At 36.9% G+C, this 21,640-nt stretch overlaps 1 protein-coding gene across 1 annotated transcript in view; it reads right to left on the bottom strand.

Annotated features, from left to right (window-relative positions):
* Positions 1 to 21,640, bottom strand: part of DIAPH3 (diaphanous-related formin 3) — a 740,013-nt gene that overhangs the window by 313,294 nt on the left and 405,079 nt on the right. Inside the window, exon 20 of the mRNA XM_006882733.1 lies at positions 15,729 to 15,968. Coding sequence (XP_006882795.1) covers positions 15,729 to 15,968 — 240 coding nt within the window. The remainder of the gene's footprint in view (positions 1 to 15,728; positions 15,969 to 21,640) is intronic.

Below are 21,640 nucleotides of genomic sequence, written 5' to 3'. Positions count from 1 at the left end.
ATCATAGTTGATGTCCTAAGGTAGAATCTTCATGCGAACAAATCAGTAGATCTTAGGTGTCCTCGAGTTCAGTGACGCTGTGAACAACAGATCTGAATCCTGTCCTGTTCTGTGGCATCTTCATTCCACAACACCCTTGAGTCCACTGCTGCACTTACTGTACCTATCCGTCTGGTTGAGGGTATTCCTCTCTTATGTTTCCCCCCTACATTTCCAAACACAACGTCACTTTCCAAGGAAAAGCCTCTCCTAGCAAAATGCCCACAGTACGTGAGAGGAAGCTTTGTCATCTTTGCCTGTAAGGGACATTCCATCTGCTGCTTCTGTAAAATATATCTGCTTGTTGTTGTCTTAGTAGTCCAGGAGTCATTCAATAATCTTTTCCAGCATCAGAACTCAAAGGCTTCAGTTCTTTTGTCATCCTTAATCATTGTCCAGTTCACAGATACACTGCAAGACCATGGCCTAAATAAGACCCACCTTTGTCTTTAAGTTGACATAATTGCTCGTCAATACTCTGACTGCAGACTTTCTCAGGCCAATACGTCTTCTGATCTCCTGACTACTGTTGCCAAGTATGTGGATCCAAGGAAGATGAAACTGCTGTTTCAATCTTTACTCTCATGAGGTTGCATATTGATGCAATAGTGACAATTTTTGTTTTCTTGACAAAGAGATGTAATGCATGTTGAAGGCAGTAGCCTTTAAATCCGTCAATCACATCAAATCCTCCCACCTTTCAACAAGTAGGGCTGTTGAAGAATGTCACATTCTTCTCCACAGAGTACAGCTTCTTAAAAATGTTGCTCATAATACAGACTGAACAGGTGTGAACAAACAAGTTGCAACCAACCCTTACACTCACCTTTCCTAATTTGAAACCATGTAGTGTTTCCCTGCTCTGTTCACACAATAGTCTCTTGCCCTGGATTGAGCATCCATATAAGGAATATTAAGTGTTCTGGAGTTCCATTATTCTGACTGTTGGTCAAAATCTCTTATAATCCACATAGATAAATACCTTTGTATAGCTTTTTCCACAAAGTGACTAGGAGGGTCTGAAATGCTAACAGTTTGCTTAGCTGTCAATCACTCAACAGTTGCGCCATGATGGCTCCTTTGGTGTAACAAGTAGTACAAGGGTGTGGGGGGAGAATAACAGACTGTAGCTAGGAAGACATGACTTCCAAATGGAATCCTGGAAGGAAGGCAGGCATATGGGTCCAGGAAAAAGGAAATTAAAAAATGAACAATATCACAGGCAGAAGGAATAAGATTTCAAACAAGGGCAACAATGATGAAGAATGTGGCATATCTGAGGAACTGGAGCCACTCCAGCATAATAAGAGCATTGTTGTTATATGCCCTCAAGTCACCTGTGACTCGTAGCAACCCTATGTATGTTAGCTCTGAAACCTGCCCTATACTGAGCCAATCTCATTGTCTCTGACAGACTTAAATCCAATTCTCCAGTCACGGGGTGAATCCATTTCATTCTGGGTCTTCCTCTCCTGAGCTGTCCTTCCACCCTTCCAAGCATGATGTCCCTCTCCTAGCACTGGTTACTCCTGGCCATGTGCACAAAATATGTGAGACAGAGCCTCAAAATCCTTGCCTCCAAGGAACAGCCTGGTTCAGGAACAGCCTCTCCAGGACAGACCTGTTTATTCTTTCGGCAGCCCACAGTATGTACTTTTATCCAGCACCACAACTCAAAGGTATTGATCCTACTTCTATTATCCTTAGTTATTGTCCAGCTCTCAGATACATAACAGGTAAGTGCAAAGATCACAGTCTGGATCAAGCACATTTTAGTTTCCAACTGACATCACTGCTTTTCAGTACACTGAAGTCCCTGAAAGAAGACTTTATCAATGTAGTTTGTCTTTTGATTTCCTGACTGCTGGTGACAAGAGTGTTGATTATGGACTCAAGCAAGCTGAAGTTATCAACAATTTCAATCTCCTCTGTCCATCAGAAAGCTGACAATTGGCTCAGTCATATGAATATTTGCTTTCTTGATGTTGAGCTTCAGTACACATTGAAGACCACGGTCCTTGACCTTCTGCAGCAAATGCTTCATGTTCTTTGCAGTTTCACAGAGCAAGGTTGTGTCATCTGCATATCACAGGTTGTTGATAAGTCTTCCTCTAATCCTTATTCCACATTCCTCTTCATAAAGTCCAGCCTCCCAAATTATCTGTTCTGCATATAGATTGAAAATGGATGGAGATAGGATGCATCCCTGACATACTCCCTTCCTAATTTTGAACCATGCAGTGTTTCTCTGCTCTTCTTGACTTCTGCTTTCCTGATTCAAATGCAGGTTTCATGTAAGCACAACTAAGTGTACTGGAATCCCCATTCTCCTAAAGGTTAGCCACAATTTGCTATGATCCATACAGTCAAATGCCATTGCACAGACACTGAAACAGAGAGATATTCCTCTAGTACTCTCTGCTTTCAGACAAAATCCATCTAATGACTATAATGTCCCCAGCGTCATGGTCTCTTCTAAACACAGTCTACACCTCTGGCAGTTCCTGATGTACTGTTCCAGTTGTTTCTGGATAATATTCAGTAGAATCTTGCTTGCGTGTGATATTAGTGATATTGCCACACATTGTTGGATCAATATTTTTAATAAATAGAGATCTCTTCCAATCAGTTGGAAAGGTAGCTGTCCTCCAGATTTCTTGGCATAACATGGTAAGCATGTCCAGGGAAACTTCTTTTTGTTGAAATGTGTGAATATAAACATAGAAAGGTAGAAAAAGGATCAGAAAATTAAAAAAAAAAAGAAGGAAGTCATGCAGTGAAAATATGATTTGATTCTAAAAGCAATGGAACTTTTAAGATGCGTAAGAAAGAATCGCAAGTGCATTTCAGGAAACTCCTTCTAGAGCAGTGTGGTAAAACATGAGAGGTTTATAACAGAAGCAGGAAGAGGAATTGAAGAACTGTGGCAGTATCTAGATAGGGAAGGGCAACATCCTGAATTGAAGTTGTACTCAAGGATAGCAACCAAAGTGAACCTAGAAACCTAGGTGATCCCATTAAGTAACATAGGAAGCACATGATGAAGAAAGAAGAGTAGAACAGGCAAAGGAGATATCTATGTCACTTCTGTAATGCTCCTTTCATGTGCATTTGAATAAAAAGAGCTGTGGGGAACATTAAATATCTGTCTGTCTGTCCATCCAGTTGTCTCTTTCTTCCTAATTTACAAAGTCTGAAAAGAGTTTATGAGAAATATTTGTAATGTAACTAAGCAGCCAACAACTGCTGGGGATGGCAGTGATGAAAACACACACACACACACAAACCCATGGGAAGTTGGAGGATGGAGTATGAGACCCTATAGTAGCCAGGCTGCACAAACATTAAAGCAAAGGGCAAAAGAATGGAATAAACTTAGTATTCATACATCAAGAGAATCTCTGTAATGAAACAATCATCACCTGGCTCAATCATGACCTATATTCACTGACAACAAGAATTGAGAGTTAGAATTCTTGAACATAATAAAGATTGCAGTACCTACCAGCTTAATAAATATTAAATATGTAGGTCAAACACAGAGCCAAATTATTCAGAGACAATCATTAAGCTAAGAAGTAATCTATGGAAGTAGAGGTTATTCTGCGCTGTGTTTTCAAAAACATCAGTTGATTAGAAAGCAGCATATTGATAACAGGCTAATGATAATATTGTATTCCCTGAATAGTAAATGGAAGTACAATTCACTCAGTCTTCCAAAATTAGTATTTAATGATCATGTCACTCAAAGTTTCAAGTAAATAAACTTAAATCTAGATCTAGTAAATAATAAAAGGCTCAAATGTGAGGCACAGATCAGGCATGACATCATATTACAATCTATTATGCATTTCTCTGTTCCAAAGAAGAGATTATTTATTTTCTAACATTCTCAGGAAAAAAATCACTCATTGCTGCCAGAGTTTTCTTCCTGCCTAGATTACTCCATCTTTTATGTTTCTCCTTTAAACACTTAAAAAAAAGTCTGGTTCCAAAATCATGAAGATATGATAAATTGCAGTTATCAACTATCTTTTCTTTGAATAACATTAACAACAAAAAGGGCACATTTTATTTCTACAAATGACTCATAAAATCAGTGAGTGAGCTTGGAGGAGAAAAGCTTGGGAAGATGGTTCTAATTTTGTTAGAGGGAAAGAAAAACTTAAGCACATTTTGTACCATTAACTCTTGTAAAGAAAATGAAGCTAAACTGTTTGTTTTAAAATTTTGTTCAGGTTAAGAAATATACTTTATTTAAATGTTAACTGACGTTGCTTGACAGGATTCTTTTTATATTATTGTCAAGAGATTTATCTCGATGATGAGCAATCATCACTGTTAAATATGATTTCTTATTCATGTATTGTTTCTTTAAGGTACATTTAATGTGGCGTAGATGTCAAATAAACAAAAAGATGGATGGAGTTTTTCCAACTACTCTGTTCATTCCAGACGAAATAATGTTAAAAGCAGATCATGCAATAAATCATGGCCTAGTTGTCAGTCTGGAGAGCTTCTTTGTAGCTACAATGCAAGGCTCTGGAAATTAAAAAAAAAAAATAAAAAAACCCAACTTAAATTATTAGCACATAATTGGATGGTTCTTAAAGAATATTCCATTATATTAGACACACAGAAGAAAATGGCAAAACTAATAGCTATGTGACTTCTTAGTGATCTTGAGAATCCAAAGAACTCTGACCCCTTACTCTCTGAATAATGAAAATTTGTGTCTTAATAAGATCATAAAATAAGGTGCTATACTCTGCATTATATTTCAAGAATTCCAAGATGTATCAAATAGCAGGTAGACTGTAGATATTCTAGACAATGGTAAACACCACAAAAAGACTAAATTCTGAATTAGAATCTCCTAACGGCCATATGAGTACCTCCGGTGGCCTACTGGCAAGAAGCAGTGCAACAATCCAGAAAGCATATGTTTCGAAACCATCAGCTGCTGGGTGGGATCAAGATGGCAATCTCCTCCTGTGTTATTAACTGCCTCTAAAAATTCACTGTTGGGCCAGCTACAGTTCAGTTCCAACTTGATGATACACAGTAAGGACAATGGTCGTCTGAAGATTTTTTTGTAGTTGGGAGCAACTGAGTCGAGTATGCCTCATTATGACACTATGAACAGATCTAAATCCTATCCTGTGCCTTTCTCACCACGTCTGATACACAAGAGCCCACTGCTGCAGTCACTATGTCAATCCATCTTGTTGTGGGTCTCACTCTCTGTCACTCACCCTCCACCTCTCCAAGCATTACATTCCTATCCAAGGAATAGCCTCTCCTAGTAACATGTCTAGTTATGAGAGATGAAGCTCTGCCATCCTTGCCGCCAAGGAGCTATTCTGAGACATTTCTGTTTGGTCTGTTGGCCAGCCACAGGATATTCAGCTGCCTTCTACAACACCACATCTCAAAGGCATCAATTTTTCTGTCATCCATATACATTGCTCAAGTCTCAGATACATGGTAACAGATTGAAAGGACAGTGGACAGTGACTTGAATCAGGCACACCACAGTCTTCAAGTGGACATTACTACTCTTTAATATGGGGGGAAGCTGGAGGGGGATCTCTGTCAGCAGCTTTGACCAAAGCAACACACATTTCCTGATCTCCTGATTGATGGTACCAAGGGTGTTGACTGTGGATCAAAGTAAGATGAAATCATTAACAGTTTCTATTCTTTCTTCATCTGTCATGTTGTTGAATACTGGCCCAATGGAAAGTACCTTGGTTCTATTGATTTTGAGATGTAATCCATATTAAAGCTGTAGTCTTATTCTCGAGCAAGATTTTCAGGTCTTATAGACTTTGAGCAAGCGAGGTTGTGTCATCTGCTTAACGTAGGTTGTTGATGAGTCTTCTTCTGAACCTGATAGCACATTTTTTTATAGAGTCTAGATTTATGAATTATTTGCTCAGCATACAGATTGAAAAGGTATGGAAAAAGACAACAACCCTGGAACACAACCTTCCTGATTTTAAACTTTACAGCATTCCCTTGATCTGTTCAGCCAATAGTTTCTTGGTCTATGGATAGATTACATAGGAGTACAATTATGTATTCTGGGATTCCCATTCATCTCAATGCTAGCCATAGTTTGTTCTGATCCACACAGTTAAATGCCTTTACATAGTCAATAAAACACAGATACACATTCTGGTATTCTCTGTTTTCAACCAGGATCCACCAGACATTAGCAACGATATCCATGGAGCCGCATTTCTTCCAAATCCAGCGTGAACTTCTGGCAGTCTTCGGTCAAAGGTACTGCTCCAGCCATTTTTGGATGATCTTCAGCAGTAGTTTGCTGACATGTGATATTAATAACATTGTAAAATTTTCACCTTTTGTTGGGTGACTCTTCTTGAGAGTGGGGACAAATACAGATCTCTAGAAGTTAATCAGGCAGACAGTCCTCCAAATTTCTTGGAATAGACTAATGAGCAGGTCCAGTATTGCATGTGCTAGTTGAAACATACCAATTGGTATCCCATCTATTTCTGGGTTCTTAGTCTTTGGCAGTGTCTTTGGTGCAGCCAGAACTACTTATTTTTTACCACTGGCTCTTGTTCATATGATACTTTCTGAAATTTTTCAATGTCGATCAATTTTTTTTAGTACAATATTTCAGCGTATTTCTTCCATCTTCTTTTAATGCTTCCTGGGACATTCAAGATTTTGCTTATAGCATCTCACATTAAAGAAACCTTGAATTTATAAATAATACTAATACTGAAGATAACAGCAGCTAACTATCATATGCAGTAGTGTCTGGGAAAACAATATAATACATGTTAAGTATGCAAAATAAACAATATCACTAAGATTGCTATTCCTGTTTTTAGAAGAATAAAACTGTTTCAAAGCGACCATGGAGTTTATATAAGACTACAAAACCACTAAACAGATAAACTAACACTTGTGAATACAAAGCTCTCAGTCAAAATACTTCTTTCTCTCTCAGAGTTACTGTGCATTCAAACTTCCGGAGAGGAGCACCTTTTGGGTTAGCGACTCCCTATGGATTAGGTCACCAGAGTTGTTTAGTATTATTCTGCAAATGAAACAAAATTCTCAGAAGCACTGGACAAATGAAGTATTAAAAAACAAAAAGAGTATTAAATCAATTCAAAGTACTAAAACCCTACAATCCATTAGTTCTACTCTAATGAGTAGAGAGCTTCCAAAAGAATACACTGTTTTCCTGAAGGCCACTTTTATTTCTGAGAATCTATTGTTTTTTCCAATAAAATCAGCAAGCTACCATGTGAAGCATACCACTTGGTCTTATTGTAACTCCTAAGAAATATTACTATTGACTAGTTAGAAAATCTTATACCAATTAAGTTAGAGGAAAACGCATCTGTATAGTTTAACAGATTTCCTCAAGTATATTTACTAACATAAGATTCAATATTAAGCCTATTATAAAATGAAGTGTGCTGTGTGTGCACATTTGAATAAAAATCTGACAACTAGGTAAAGACGTCCAAGTGAATCGAATACTTGTACAGTGTGAGAGAGATTCAGGAAGCTCAAAGAGTCATATAGTATGTGTAAATTCACTAGTAAAATAAATTTCCAGTATAAAATACATTTCCTCATATATATATATATATATATATATATATACACACACACATATATATACACACATATATAAATTATCACTGTGTCAATTACATTTAAAATATTATAGGGTATCTCCAAAAGAATGACAATATATTGACATCAATAAAATGTTTGCCATCATCTTTGCCACTATCATAACCAAGTCTAAGGAAAGAGTAGAAATATGAATTAAAAAAAAACCCAAAAACAAAAACAAAACACCAAACTTGGAACAGCTGGGACATTTATACCCATTACTGGCTGGTTTCCACATATGTCAACTATTTCTTATGGACTGTCTTAGAGAGGGTGAAACCAAGGTTATCCTTGAAGGCTAGGATTTTTAAGCTCAATCAGGAAGGACTGGTCCTTAGAGAAGGACATAATGATCGGAAGGGTGGAGAGACAGCACAGGAGAGCAAGAGCCCAGATATAATGGATTGATACAGTAACTGGGGCAATGGGGGAAGGTGTGTCAGAATCAGTGAGACTGGTTCAGCATAGGGCAGGCTTCAGACCTGCTGTACATAGGGCAACACGAAAACATGGAACGATAATAATAACAACAACAACATCATTCCATTGCTTTATATTATGTGTACTTATACTGTCATCTTATTCCACAAAAGTGTATTAAATAGTTCTGACTGTTCTTTGTAAGTAAAAAAGGAACTTTTTATTAACGCTTTTTAACATTTAGAAATTAGAAATTATAATAGACTAATGGGAAAATAATAAAAATAAATAATTTGCAAAGGGAGATGTACAAGTAAAATACTGTACATAGATGCCAAGTTCTTCAGTGATCAGAGATCTGTAAAACAAAATGTAGTATTTTCCTATAGTTTATGAAAATTCTTCTATATTGACTATCAGTTCTCTATAATAAACAAAACCACGGAAGACGTAAGCATCACAATAAGGCAATAAAACCAGACTTTATAGACTACTTATGGTATATGCAAATCACGTAAATTCTCTTAAAAACCAATTTATTAAAATATATCAAGAGCTAAAAATACTCTTGTTTTGGTATAGTTTCAGAAAGCTCAATGGAATAAAATACTATTGAATCAAAGTTGTTTAGTTAGCTAAGGGGTTATTTTAGTCCACTGAGCTATTAATCTAATAAGGATTTTTTTTAAATGATAAAAAATTGGCTAAACACAAAGAAACAAAAATTTGTCAAAGAGAATAATTTTCAATTAGCTGTTTTTGTTGGGTTTTTTTGAATTGTAAATGTAAACCTTCTGAAATATCGAAAAGACTTCTTGTTATAAATGCCATTGCAAAGTATGTGGATACCAATTTCACAATTTTCTCCTCTGATCACAAAAACACACACCGCAATTCTCTAATAAAAGGAAGACAAGCAGTAAGTAACCCAGTATAACGAGTGGGGAACGTGGTTTAATTTCTGGTCATTCATTTCAAAAAACTTCAAAAGCAGGAGAGACTCGTTTAAACAATATGACTGTAGGTTTAGACTCACCTTGAATACTACCTCTGATAGCATAAGAAATAATGTTGAGAAGGATTTTGGCCTCAGTTTTCTTCAATGAAAAGAAACTTTGACAGAAGAGCAACATTTGTTATGAGCAAGAGAGGCAAGAGACAGAACACAAGCAGCATGTTTGCTGTTCCTAAGCAAAGTCTCTTATAATTCTATTAAAAGAAAACTCTAATTTTTAAAATACTTAATAGCAATTGAAATAAAATGATATGAATAGAAATTACAAACATTACTATTTAGAAAAGCTCATTACATATTTCTTGGAAAATGCTATACATTATCTATGGTAATGAATGACTCAAAGGAGATTAAGAATTCTAAATAGTTTCCCCTAGCTTTGGAAGTCAGTGTTTCAGTGATTTAATTGGCTGGAAGTAAAATAAGAATGGCATTTGTTACTTGCAATTCTTTGGCCAAAAATGGTTTTACTTTCAAAGGGTGCCAAAATTTACTCGGATAATTTTGCCAATCTGACACAGAACAAAAATCCTTCTAAAATATGTACTAAATGCACATTGGAACAATGGATTTGTTTGCCAGAGATCTTTCTTAAAAATATCATTTTAGTACAGTAGAAAGGAAAAAGGTGTTATACATGAATAAATATTTCATTAAGAAAAGAGGTGCAATTTTAACGTGTGTGACAAGCCCTCAAAACATAAACTGTCTCATATAGCCAGAACTATTATGATTCATGCATTTAAAATCATGGCTACTGGACTTGTACAGGTAGAACAGGGCAAAATAGCGTGGGACACAGGCCGTCAACATATTTCAGTTCCACATTGTGCCTGAAATTCATGATCCTTTTAAAAGTCTTCTTTTCAGAACACTGTTCAGCTTGGCATGGAAGAAAATCAGTTTCTGAAATATTTTCACCACTCATCCACAAGTGAAAGATAGTTGTTTCTCCTGTATTATACTTCCCACTCTGTGTGTGTGTGTGTATACAAAATCTTTTTTGTGTGTGCTTAATTTTTGGTTTTATGTTTACTTATTGATGGAATCCAGATCACCTTATAGGGATTTTTTTTTCCATGCTAGGAATTAGGTTAAATGTTTTAAAAAAATAAAGAAAAGAAAGGAAGGAAGTTAATAGTCTATGGTAGATTTTTTGTTGTTGTTTTCAATCTTGGTCATCAAAGACAAGGATATATATACTTATGCATGAAGAGTATACACATTATACTCTTAGTTAGTTTGTGCTTATAAAAGGCATATCCACGTGAAAACAACAAAACCTCATAAAATATAAAGAAGAGGAAAAAACCCAACAAACTCCAAACAAACCCAAAACCAGTCTTGCCCACTCTCTTCCCATGTTCTTAATGTTCAACTCATCATTCCCATTACTCTTGTTACTATGTATCCTTTAAAATTCATTCCATCTATACAAAGTCCTGCAAATACATTTAAAGTAGACTCACTATCTCCTTGTTTCCATACTTTTCCAAAGAATAACAGTATAGCTACTAATAAAAAGGAAAGGTATTTGCAAGATGACAACTAGAGCAAAATAGGTGGTCTCTTTATTGGATTGCCTAAACCAAAGATCTACATATTTAACTACATTATCCTCTTTAAGTGACATTATTAAAAGTGGCACATCTCATTAGACTGCTTTAAAAATATAGTAGAGCCTTTATGTGTGGCTTGGTAACTTTTTAAAAAAAAATTACAACAAAAGTCACCTACTACGTGGTTGGAATCAATTCATTCTTTTTTCACAGTGCTGACGAACGTGCAAAAAGATTTTGGCTTTATCATCAGGTTCTCTTAGAGAATAACCATCAATTAAAATTAGATACAAATTTTTAAAAGTCTGCATTTTGGTCAAGCTTGTATCTACAATCCATTGACTGGCTTGTTAATATAAAGATTTTCAGGTAAACAATATGACACCCCAAAAGGGAAAAAATTCAAATTATCCAATTTTTATCTACAATCTAGTAGTTATCATTGAAGAACTTTATAAATGTCAAGCAATTCATTCTTTTGTATATTCTAGGATTTATCTCTGGCGGGGCGGGGGGGAAGGCATTTTCATCATTTTACTGAAGGCAGTAAAAACATAGTCATCACTAGAGGGTATTATTTGTTTCTTACTCTGAAAGTTCTCAGGGTTGACTAGGCAATTAAGAGACCATAAATGAGTATTTGTGGAAGCAAAGAAGGGGGAAGAGCAGACAAATGGTTCTAGAAGAAATTCTTCATAAAAGCGTTCCTATAATTTGCTTTTTATAAAAATACTGCTTAATAACATATTTCTTTTCTAAAGAACATATGTAAAACTTCTTTTGGGGTTCAGCTTATGAAAGAGACCACCACTTTAGCTCGTTAAAAGGTTTTGGACTGTTCTACGTTATACTGATGTCCAGTTAGTCCAAAAGTAGATACTGTGGAAGTCCAGGAGTACTTGGCTACTGACTGAAAGGTCAATGGGTAGAGCCCACCAACTGTCCCAAGAGAAAAAATAGGTTACTGGAGGCTTCTACAAATATTATAACCTTGGAAACCCTATAAACAGCTCCACTCTGCCTTCGGGTTGGTATGTGTCAGAATCTATTCACTGCCAATGGGTTAGAGTGGTTTGAAGCTCAGACATACATATGTACTTTAATTTTTTAATCTACATCATAGTAGATTCTAATTTGATTTTGTCTTCTAGCTAACATTTTCTTTATCTAGTTATAACAGGCCACATTGAAAATTTAAAGCATAAATAAAAAATTAAGAGTAGTCAAGGGGACCCAGTTCTTGGAAAAGATCATGATGGGAAGGATGGAGAGTTTGAGAAAGAGACAAAGACCCTCAACCAGCTGGACACAGTGACTGCACCAACAGGCTTTAGTGTGGTGGAGAGGCAGTGGACGGATACCTCAGATCTACTGCTCATAGGGTTGCAATGGATTCTAGTCAACTCTATGGCAAATAACAATAACAACAATCTGACTATAGATACAATTTTATAATAGCTGCTGCAATTAAATTATAATATATGGAGATCATGGTGTACATATTTCAAAATATAACAAAGTTAATAATTTAATGTGAATTTTTCACACAGTTTTCATACTTGAATTAAATTTATAAAGGGCATTTTTACAATTTGATATAAAACATTAGGCTTCATATAATTACCCAATATGTTTTAACAGATTAAAACATTACCCTGTCTTTCTACTGTCAAATAAACATGGAATTGCTTGCATGAGGGCTTATCACCTAACCAAATACTTTATACTCAGTGTGGAAATTCAATAACAATTGTCAAAGATCAAGCTGCTACTTCTGATAACAACACCAGCAGATATCATCTTGTTCAATATACACTTTCAACTTGACATGTAAGCGAACAAAAAAATATGAAGTTGTAGTAATTATTTGTTTCTTGCACAATGGAAAGCTCCTGTTAGAGATAATCAAAATAGCCAGCACCACTGCATGAAGATACAGTTAACTCTTTATGACTTGGAAACAAATGAAGTAGTAAGACAATTAACTATGTTGTTGACATTGTATGTACTTTCCACTCAAAACTGACTCATATTTGCCACTACAGTGGGTTTTCAGAGGTTGTAAATCCCATGGGAACAGACTGCCCATGTTCCTCCCATGGAGCAGCTAGTGGATTTGAACAGTGTACCTTTGGTTTGGAAGTGCAATTTCTGGCCATTAAGCCACCAGGGTTCCTATAGATAAAGTATGTCGTTGCTTGCTGTTGATCAGGACTGACCCAAAGCTGATCCATAAGCAAGTTTACAGATGCAGTAAATCGCAAAGGAGATTACCCATCCTCCCCTGGAGCATCTGGTGGATTTGAGCTGTGTTCCTTTGGGATTAGTAAAACAAGAACAGTATGCACTGAAGTTATAAAGGATGCCAAAATGACTGTGTGCAGATGACTAACTACATCTCCATGTGACATGACGCCTGTTTCTTTTAAAATACAAAATACAGTAAATTATTAATTACTGTGTTCCAAGCATTGCCTCACCATTAGATCTAGTGTCCTATCCACAGCTCTCTTAGAGAAAGTATGAAGGGCATCTTTGGTGATAAAACAGTAACTGTGAGAAGTTAAATCTAAAGAACAAAACAATTAGGACTAGACAACAATTCCCGGTAATTTGTTCAGTAGAAACTTAACTTCTCCCTCATCTTGGTTCCTTACTGGCTGGACTCTGCTCAAGATCTGAACTAGTCCTGAATCTTCAAATTTGCAGTTTATAACTGTATTTGGACTTTCTCCTGCCCCTCTACAATGCTTCCACAAACTTTTTACAACTATATTAAATAGAACTTTCATCATCTCAAGTCCAGTCACTGTTACATAGTAGACATGATATTTTGTATATGAGCACAAGACTTCTTATTTGGTGACTAATTTAGGTTCAACCAGATACCCTCAAAGGCAATGAGATAAATGGCGAGAAAAGTATCTATAAGCATTACTTTTTGAACAACCACTTTAAACATATCTGCAGCATTATTTTCTAGTCACTCTGCTAAACTAAAACACAGAGAGTTATCTTTGACTCCTTTCATCTACTTCATTTCCAACACTATTTTTCCAGGTTTATTTATTGGACTCCAAGACAAGGTCAGGGATTACCTCTAAGTCAATCCTCTGTGTCTCTCCCCACTACAATCCTTAAACCCAGGGCTGTCCATCCAAACATTCTACAATTATGAAAATGTTTTCGCTTGATGCTGTCCAACATGGTTAGATAGGGAGCACTTGAAACAAAGCTAATTTTTAATTTTATTTAACCAATTACATCTTTAACCAATTCCAGTCCTGCTGTTGGAATTCTTTCCCTACCCATCACTTGCTTTATTGAATCAACATGTCTCCATAAAAGCTACATTATAAAGTAAGGCATTCAAAGCTCATTATAACCTAGACCAATTTATTATGGCAGTCCATTTCTTTGCACACTGTATACTCATCATCCCTCACTGTAACTCTTGATGCAAACTGTTGTTTCTTTTAAAAAATATCCTTTACAATTATGGAATACCTATTCATCCTTCAAGATCCAGTACAGAGTCCCATCTCTCTTAGTACTTAACTATTCTGTTAGTGGAGCCCAACTCTAACTAACTCACACTTTCTCTCTCTCTCTCTCTTTCTCCCTCCCTCCCGCCCTCTCTAATTCTATCATAGTATTACATGTATATCCCCATTATAATATTTAGTCACAATGAATGACTTACATGTTAATCATAATGAATGGCTTATATGTGAAAAACAGGAGTTCAACAGAGACTAGGTAAATATTAATGCCATTCACTGAATTATGATGAAGAGGTAATGTCTTTGGCACAGGACACTCAATAATTTTGCAAAGTCATAGAACCTACACTGCCTATGTTCAACATGAGTGTAGCTGGTTAAGAAACAAAGCAGAGAGAAATATGAGGAAAGAGGGAGAGGGAGCAGGAGCAGGAGCAGGAGAGGGAGAGGGAACAGGAGAGGAAGAGGGAGAGGGAGAGGAAACAGGAGAGGGAGAGGGAGAGGAAACAGGAGAGGGAGAGGGAGAGGGAACAGGAGAGGAACAGGGACAGGGAGAGGGAAAGCTCACAAAGCTTTGATGCCAAAGGGAGCTTGAGGTTAGGGAAAATGTATACAAAAATTATTTACAATAGTATGAAGAGAATAACTTTTCTGTAAATCCAAAGCTAAAGCTGAACTGGATTCTCACCTTCTCTACTCAACTGGCAATAGCAATAATCAAATTCCTTAACCGGGAGTGTAGATGTTAAGAGGTCAAAAACAAGAGAAAGCTTTTCTTCTGATGTGTAACTGAGAAGACTTTGTTGTAAGCAGATCAATAAAGTACTATTAGTAAGGACCACTCCTTAGGAAAGAGTTTTGTTATAAAAAACGTTGACTATGCTTCCTGTAGGGAAAAAAAATTAACCCATAAAAGTATTTAGAGGAAAAAAATTTCAAAATTAACAATGTCTCTATTTTCCAAGCTTATATAACAGTATTTCAGAGCATTAATGAAATCTGAGATGTGTTTATCCCTGATATAATAATTTTCTTTTATATAAAGCAATTTCATTTTTCTTCCTTTCATGAGCTAAATATTTTAATAATCCTAAACAGAACTTATTCTCTACAAACACACACACACACACACACACACACACACACACACATCCCACAAAAAGACATTTCATTTGATGACAGTACCTATTACATTTGATGATAGTACCTGAACTCAATATGGTGTTTAAATAATATTTTTATATTCCATTTCATTGGTTTGAGAAAGCATAGGCTTATGACAAAACTTTGTTATTAAACAAAATTTTCCACTTGGATTTGCAGATCAGAAAAAAATTAATTATTTGGATTTATTCAGAGGTTGAGTAAATTAGCTTAGTTCACTCTGGATTTGAGTTCATGGTTCAGTTCAAGTTCTTGATAATGAGCACATCAAAATGAAAATATTTAAATAATGTAATTGGGACTGACATTTAAAAGTATGTATTCTTGAAAAAAATGTGTTTTATAAAACAAACTCACTTTACAAAGCGAGCTGAGGTTAAATCCGAAGGTTTGAGCATTCCGGGAGCCAGCATTCATGTAGTTTCCCATTAGCAATACAAGTTCCAGCAACCTGCTAAAGCTTTTGCTCTTCTTTATCTCTTCGCAGGCAGTACTGACAGCCATGATGTCAGGTTTGATGTTGTTCACCTGCTCTTCAAACTGAAGCTTAAAGAGAATAGCACTGAGCCGTGGCCGTAGTCTCTTCACATTGCTCATCTGATTGAAAAGAAAATAGAAGATTTCCTTTAAAATGCATGGTATACTTTCGTACTGTATGACTGCAAGTAATCTGGGATGATTTATTGGTATGACAGTACCAAAGAAGCAATATGTCCCCTACACTGATAGCAGGAAGGGAAAAAAGCCCTGCTTGGTTTAGTAAGAAATCCAGAGTAATTCCTTAAAAGGGGGGGTGGGGGTGGTGAACAATATGAATAGTCAATGAAAAGAAGTTATTAATTAAAGGGAAAAATACAATATAATTTAAAAAGAAAAAAAGCCCCTAAAATTTATAAGAGTAATAGGATACACAGACGACAAAACGCAAGGCACCCATATCATTACTTGAAATATTTTTGTTGAATACTAACATATGTTAGATCATGTTTAAAACATATTCAGAAAGGAATAAAAAGAATTTGTTTTCTTCAAATAGAAATTGCTCTCCTCTGAAGCTGTGCTTCCTAACAGTATGAGTTAGAGAGAGAGAGAAAATAGGTCCCAATTTGTACTAAATTGACTTCCTTCAGAAACACAGGAAAGTAGAATGACTCCTGACATATACTAAATTAACAGAGTCTGAGTTAGAAAGCACGAGGGGAACAAGAGACCGAAGCAGCACAAGGCCACAAGTTCCCTCACATGCTAAGCTAACCTGAGTGGGAGGACTCAGTTCCTTCTTAGAAATGGGGACGGTTGGAAATGTCATACAGAGCAAAAGTGCAAGAAAGGCAGTGAAATCTACAACAATGAATGAATGGAAATCCAAAGCCTCTGTAAATTTTCACTGAAATTAATAACAAATTTAAATTTAAAAAAAAGAATTAAGTTAGAGTAAGGATGGCAATGGAACCACCTTACCTCTGTAACTTGATTTGTGCCACTATTAGAACCTCTACTCAGAATATTACTGCTTTTCAATTTTTGGCTCATGCACTTTTAACTTGTTAGTTAAATTTGCATCTTCTAGGCTGCAACACTTCCATGATACATCTTCAAGGATATGAACATGTACGGCTAAGCACAATCAATAAGAGTGCATCTAAATTCCAAAATCAATCTCCATAAGTCTATGTGTTTCCTACTGCCAAAGGGGCCCTTTGGAGTAGTGAGAGAAGACATTCACCCTGAAACCCACAACGTCCCTTTTCAGCAGGAAGTAGCTAAGAGAATATGCCATCCCCTTTTCCTTATGAATCAGGGTGAAGTCTCTCTCAGGGAGGAGTGATAGGGAATGGCAAAGGACACAGTGACAAAGGAGATTAATCAGAACTGGCTTTGACAAGCACTGTGGCAATTGGACAATTAAAACAGACATTCGGAGGGCAGGGGAAGAAGAACAAACTGGGGATGAGGGTGGAGAAAACAGTGCAACAATGAATGAATGAAAACCCAAAATCTCTGTAAATGTTCATTAAAACTAATAAAATGTAATAAGAAGAAAAAAAAAGAAAGGGGAGTGAACCCCTTTCTTTACCCTCACTTGTCAATTTTCTAGCAAAACAGGTAGGGCAGCCACATAGCTGAAGGATAGTCCCAGACAACGTTTCAGTTGTATATAAATTCCTTGACCAAATGCATTAGGGAATTGAGACTTAAAACATACTGATATGGCAGTAACAGCTAGACTGTTGAAATTCAATAACTATTTTGAATATCACAAGTAGTCTGAAGCAAGGTCAGGGTTAAAAAAAAAAGAGAAAGAACACAACAAAGTTATAGTTTGGATAAATTTTTTTTTTAGTTACGAACACTACAGAAAAGGCTAGAAACAATAACCAAAAAAAAAAAAAAAAAGCCTTCAGGAAACAGGAAGCTATGTGTTCATAACCTAAAAAGGTTGTTGTTGTTAGGTGCCATTGAGTCACCTGTGACTCACAGCGAACCCATGTACAAGAGCCCTAAACCCTGCTCTATCCCTTGCCAATCTCATTGTCTCTGATACATCTATCCCCATTACCCCAGTCACTGAATCAATCCATCTCATTGAGATCTATCCCCACCACCCTAGTCACTGAATCAATCCATCTCATCGAGGATCTTCCTTCTTCCTCTCTTGTGTTGTCCCTCCACCCTCCCAAGCATGACATCCTTCTCGACAGACTGACCTCAACTTGCAACATGTCCAAAATATGTCAGATGGAGCTTCAGTATCCTTGTCTCCAAGGAGCAGCCTGGCTTCACCCTCTCCAAAACAAACTTGTTTGTTCTCCTAGAAGTCCATGGTATATTCAGTATTCTTCTCCATCACCACAGCTCAAAGGCAACTCTTTTTCTATCATCCGTAGTCATTGTCCAGCTTTCTAATGCACAGCAAGTAACTGTAAAGACAATGGCTGGATCAGGTACACTTTAGTCTCCAGACCGACATCGTTGCTCTTCAGTACTTTGGAGAGGTCTTCAACAGCAGACTTTCCCAGTGCAATTTGTCTTTTAGGACCAAGAGTGTTGATTATAGAGCCAAGCAAACTGAAGCTGTCAACAGTTACAAACTCTTAACCATCTATTATGATGGAATCAGCCCATGGTGAGAATCTTTGTGCTCTTGATGTTGAGCGTCAATCCATATTGAAGAGTGCTGTCCTTGACATTCTGTAAGAAGCACCCCGGACCCTCTTCAGTTTCAGCAAGCATGGTTGTGTCATCTGCATAAAGCAGATGTTGATGAGTCTACCTCCAATCCTGTTAACTATCTAAAATAAAATGTACCACAAAAGCTTACAACTTTTATCAAGTTATAGATATTGCCTTAAGAGTTTAAACAATAAAACTTTACCTACATCTTTACCTACTAAAAACACTGAGTGATAAATAATTAGCTTTCAGTTTATACTTCTGAGTGGCTATGGAGGCACATATGCATTCAAGCTCAACATCAAGAAAACAAAGATTCTCACCCGTGGGCCAACCATGATAAATGATGAAGAGACTGAGAGTGTTGACAGTATCAGATTGCTTGGCTTTACAATATACACTTTTGGTACCAACAGCCAGGAAATTAAAAGATTAATTGTATGGGGAAAATCTACTGTCAGAGACCTCTCCAAAGTACTAAAGAGTAACGATGTCAGTCTGGAGACTAAGGTGCGCCTGACAGAGGCCATGGTCTTTTCAATTACTTGCTATGCAGCAGAGAGCTGGACAATGACTAGGGATGATAGGAGAGTTGATGCCTTTGAGCTGTGGTGCTGAAGAAGAGTATTGAACAGACCATGGACTGCTAGGAGAACAAACAAGTTTGTACTGGAGAGGGTAAATCCAGGCTGCTCCTTGGAGACAAGGATTCTGAAGCTTCGTCTGACATACTTTGGGCATGTTGCAAGACGTCCTTGCAGAGTGACGTCATGCTTGGGTGGGTGGAGGGACGGCGCAGGAAAGAAAGACCTTCGATGAGGTGGACTGATTCCATCACTGAGGTAATGGGGATAGGTGTGTTGGAGAAAATGAGATTGGCAAGAGATAGATCAGGGTTTAGGGTTGTTGTACATAGGGTTACTATGTGTCACAGGTGATTTGATGGCACATAACAACAACAATAACATGGTGGTGCAGTCATTAAAATATTGGGCTGTTAAACAAAAAATCAGTGGTGTGAATACACCAGCTGCAATAAAAAAAAAAAGTAGCAGCTATTTCTGTAAAGATTTGCTGTTGTTGTTGTTGTTTACTTCTGATTAGAAACCCACTCAAAGCTGACCTTCCTGGAGGTGTTCAGAGGCAGTTAATCTGTCACAAAGGAGGAGATTACCCATCTTTCTCCTTGCAGCAGCTGATGGATTTGAACTGCTTCTGGATTTGAACCAGGATAACAGTGTAATTTCTTACCACCAAACCACTACAACTCCTTTCTGTTCAGATCCACCAGATGCTCTGCCGGGGAAGGAGGGACAATCTTCTCCTGTAACAGTCAGATCTGATTTGACGGTACATGCACACAAAAATAATAAAATTAAAAAACAAAATTAAAAAAAAATTTACAGCCTTGGAAATCCTAGGGCATAATTCTCTAGCTTACAAGGTCACTATGAGTTTCCATTTACCTCATGGCAATGGTTGCATTTAAATACTTTCTAGAAATTATTTTAACATACAAAAAATAGAAATTACATTCTTAAATAATATCAAGTTTATTAGTATTTAGTGTCCTCTTTACTATTTTGGCATGTTACAAATTGGTGTGTAATATATACATGATTCTGGTCTTTTTAATCACAAAGTAAAAGAAGAAATGTTTTCAGATATATTCCTTGACTTCAAAAAAAGGCATTCGCATTCTCTAGTCTATCTAAATAAATTTTTTCCCACCTATAAGAGACTAAAAAGAATGTAAACTCCAAACACACACACACACACACACACACACACACACACACACACATCAATAACCTAGACACAAAATTGCTTGCTGAATGTGAAGACTATATGAAGCATTTGTTGTAGAAGATCAAAGAAAACAAACATTCCCATTACTGGGTCGACAGGCAACATCATGACAGATGGAGAAAAAACTGAAATTGTAAATGATCTCATCTTACTTGGATTTACAGTCCACATCTTTGGTACCAGCAGTCAGAAGATCAGGAGTTGTACTGCATTAGAAAAGTCTACAGTCAGAGATCTCTCAAAATTACTGAGAGCCAATAGTGTCAGTTTTAGGACTAAGCTGCACCTGATTCAGGCCACGGTCTTTTCAATCACTTACTATGCATATGAGAACTGGATAATGAATAAGGATGACAGATGAAGAATCAATGTCTTTGAGCTGTGGTATTGGAGAAGAGTGCTGAATATCATGACATGCCAAAAGAACAAATGGATAAGTCTTGGTGAAGGTGCAGCCAGAGTGCTGCTTGGAGGCAAAAAAATAACAGTTTCAACTCACATAATTTGGGCATGTTGTTAAGACAGGCAATACCATGGAGAGGAAAATCATGTGAAAGGTTGTGGGTTGGCAAAAGAAAGGAAAACGCTCAAGCAGATAGATAGAAGCAGTGATGGCAGCAGCAGCCTCAAGTCTGTCCGAGATGGCACAGGGCAGGACAGAGCTCAGGTTCACAGGGCCTTTAGGGGTCATATTTAACTCAATGGCACCTAACAACAACAACAATGCTGAGTGGTTCTCTACTGTATTGAAGGTACCAACAGAATTCTAAGACATTTAAAAGAACATGTACCTAACATGCATTGTTTATTGTTAGGTGCCATTGAGTCCACTCTCACAGCCACCCTATAAACAACGGATCAGAATCTCGCCTTATCCTTTGCCATCCTGAAAACCCCTCTGAAGAATTTGAGCCCACTGTTAAAGTCATTGTGTCAGTCCACCTTGCTCTCCTCCTTCTCTTTCACTGACTTTCCAGTTTTCCAAGCATGATGCCATTTTCCAAGAACCAACCTAACATGTCACAAATATGTGAGAGAAATCTTTAACAACTTTGCCTCCAAGGAGATCCCTGGCTGCAATTTCATCAACCTATATTATGTGTCCCTAGATGGTTTTATGTCTTTGCCCTGATTCATGATTGTGAAATCAAGTATTTGGCATTTTCAAATAGTCACGAGAGGGAATTCTCTAGTGTACCATACCAAGCTCTACTATTCAAGTATATAAGTTGCTATAAGTGCTGTATAGTCGACCAATATGAGTGACTCATAGCAACCCTATCAAT

Source organism: Elephantulus edwardii, unplaced genomic scaffold (genome assembly GCF_000299155.1).
Source record: "Elephantulus edwardii isolate Elephantulus edwardi_28Jun2011 unplaced genomic scaffold, EleEdw1.0 scaffold00023, whole genome shotgun sequence".
NCBI classification, from domain to species: Eukaryota; Metazoa; Chordata; class Mammalia; order Macroscelidea; family Macroscelididae; genus Elephantulus; species Elephantulus edwardii.
Note: the sequence above shows the minus strand (reverse complement) of the source record. Positions and strands in the feature narration are given on the sequence as shown.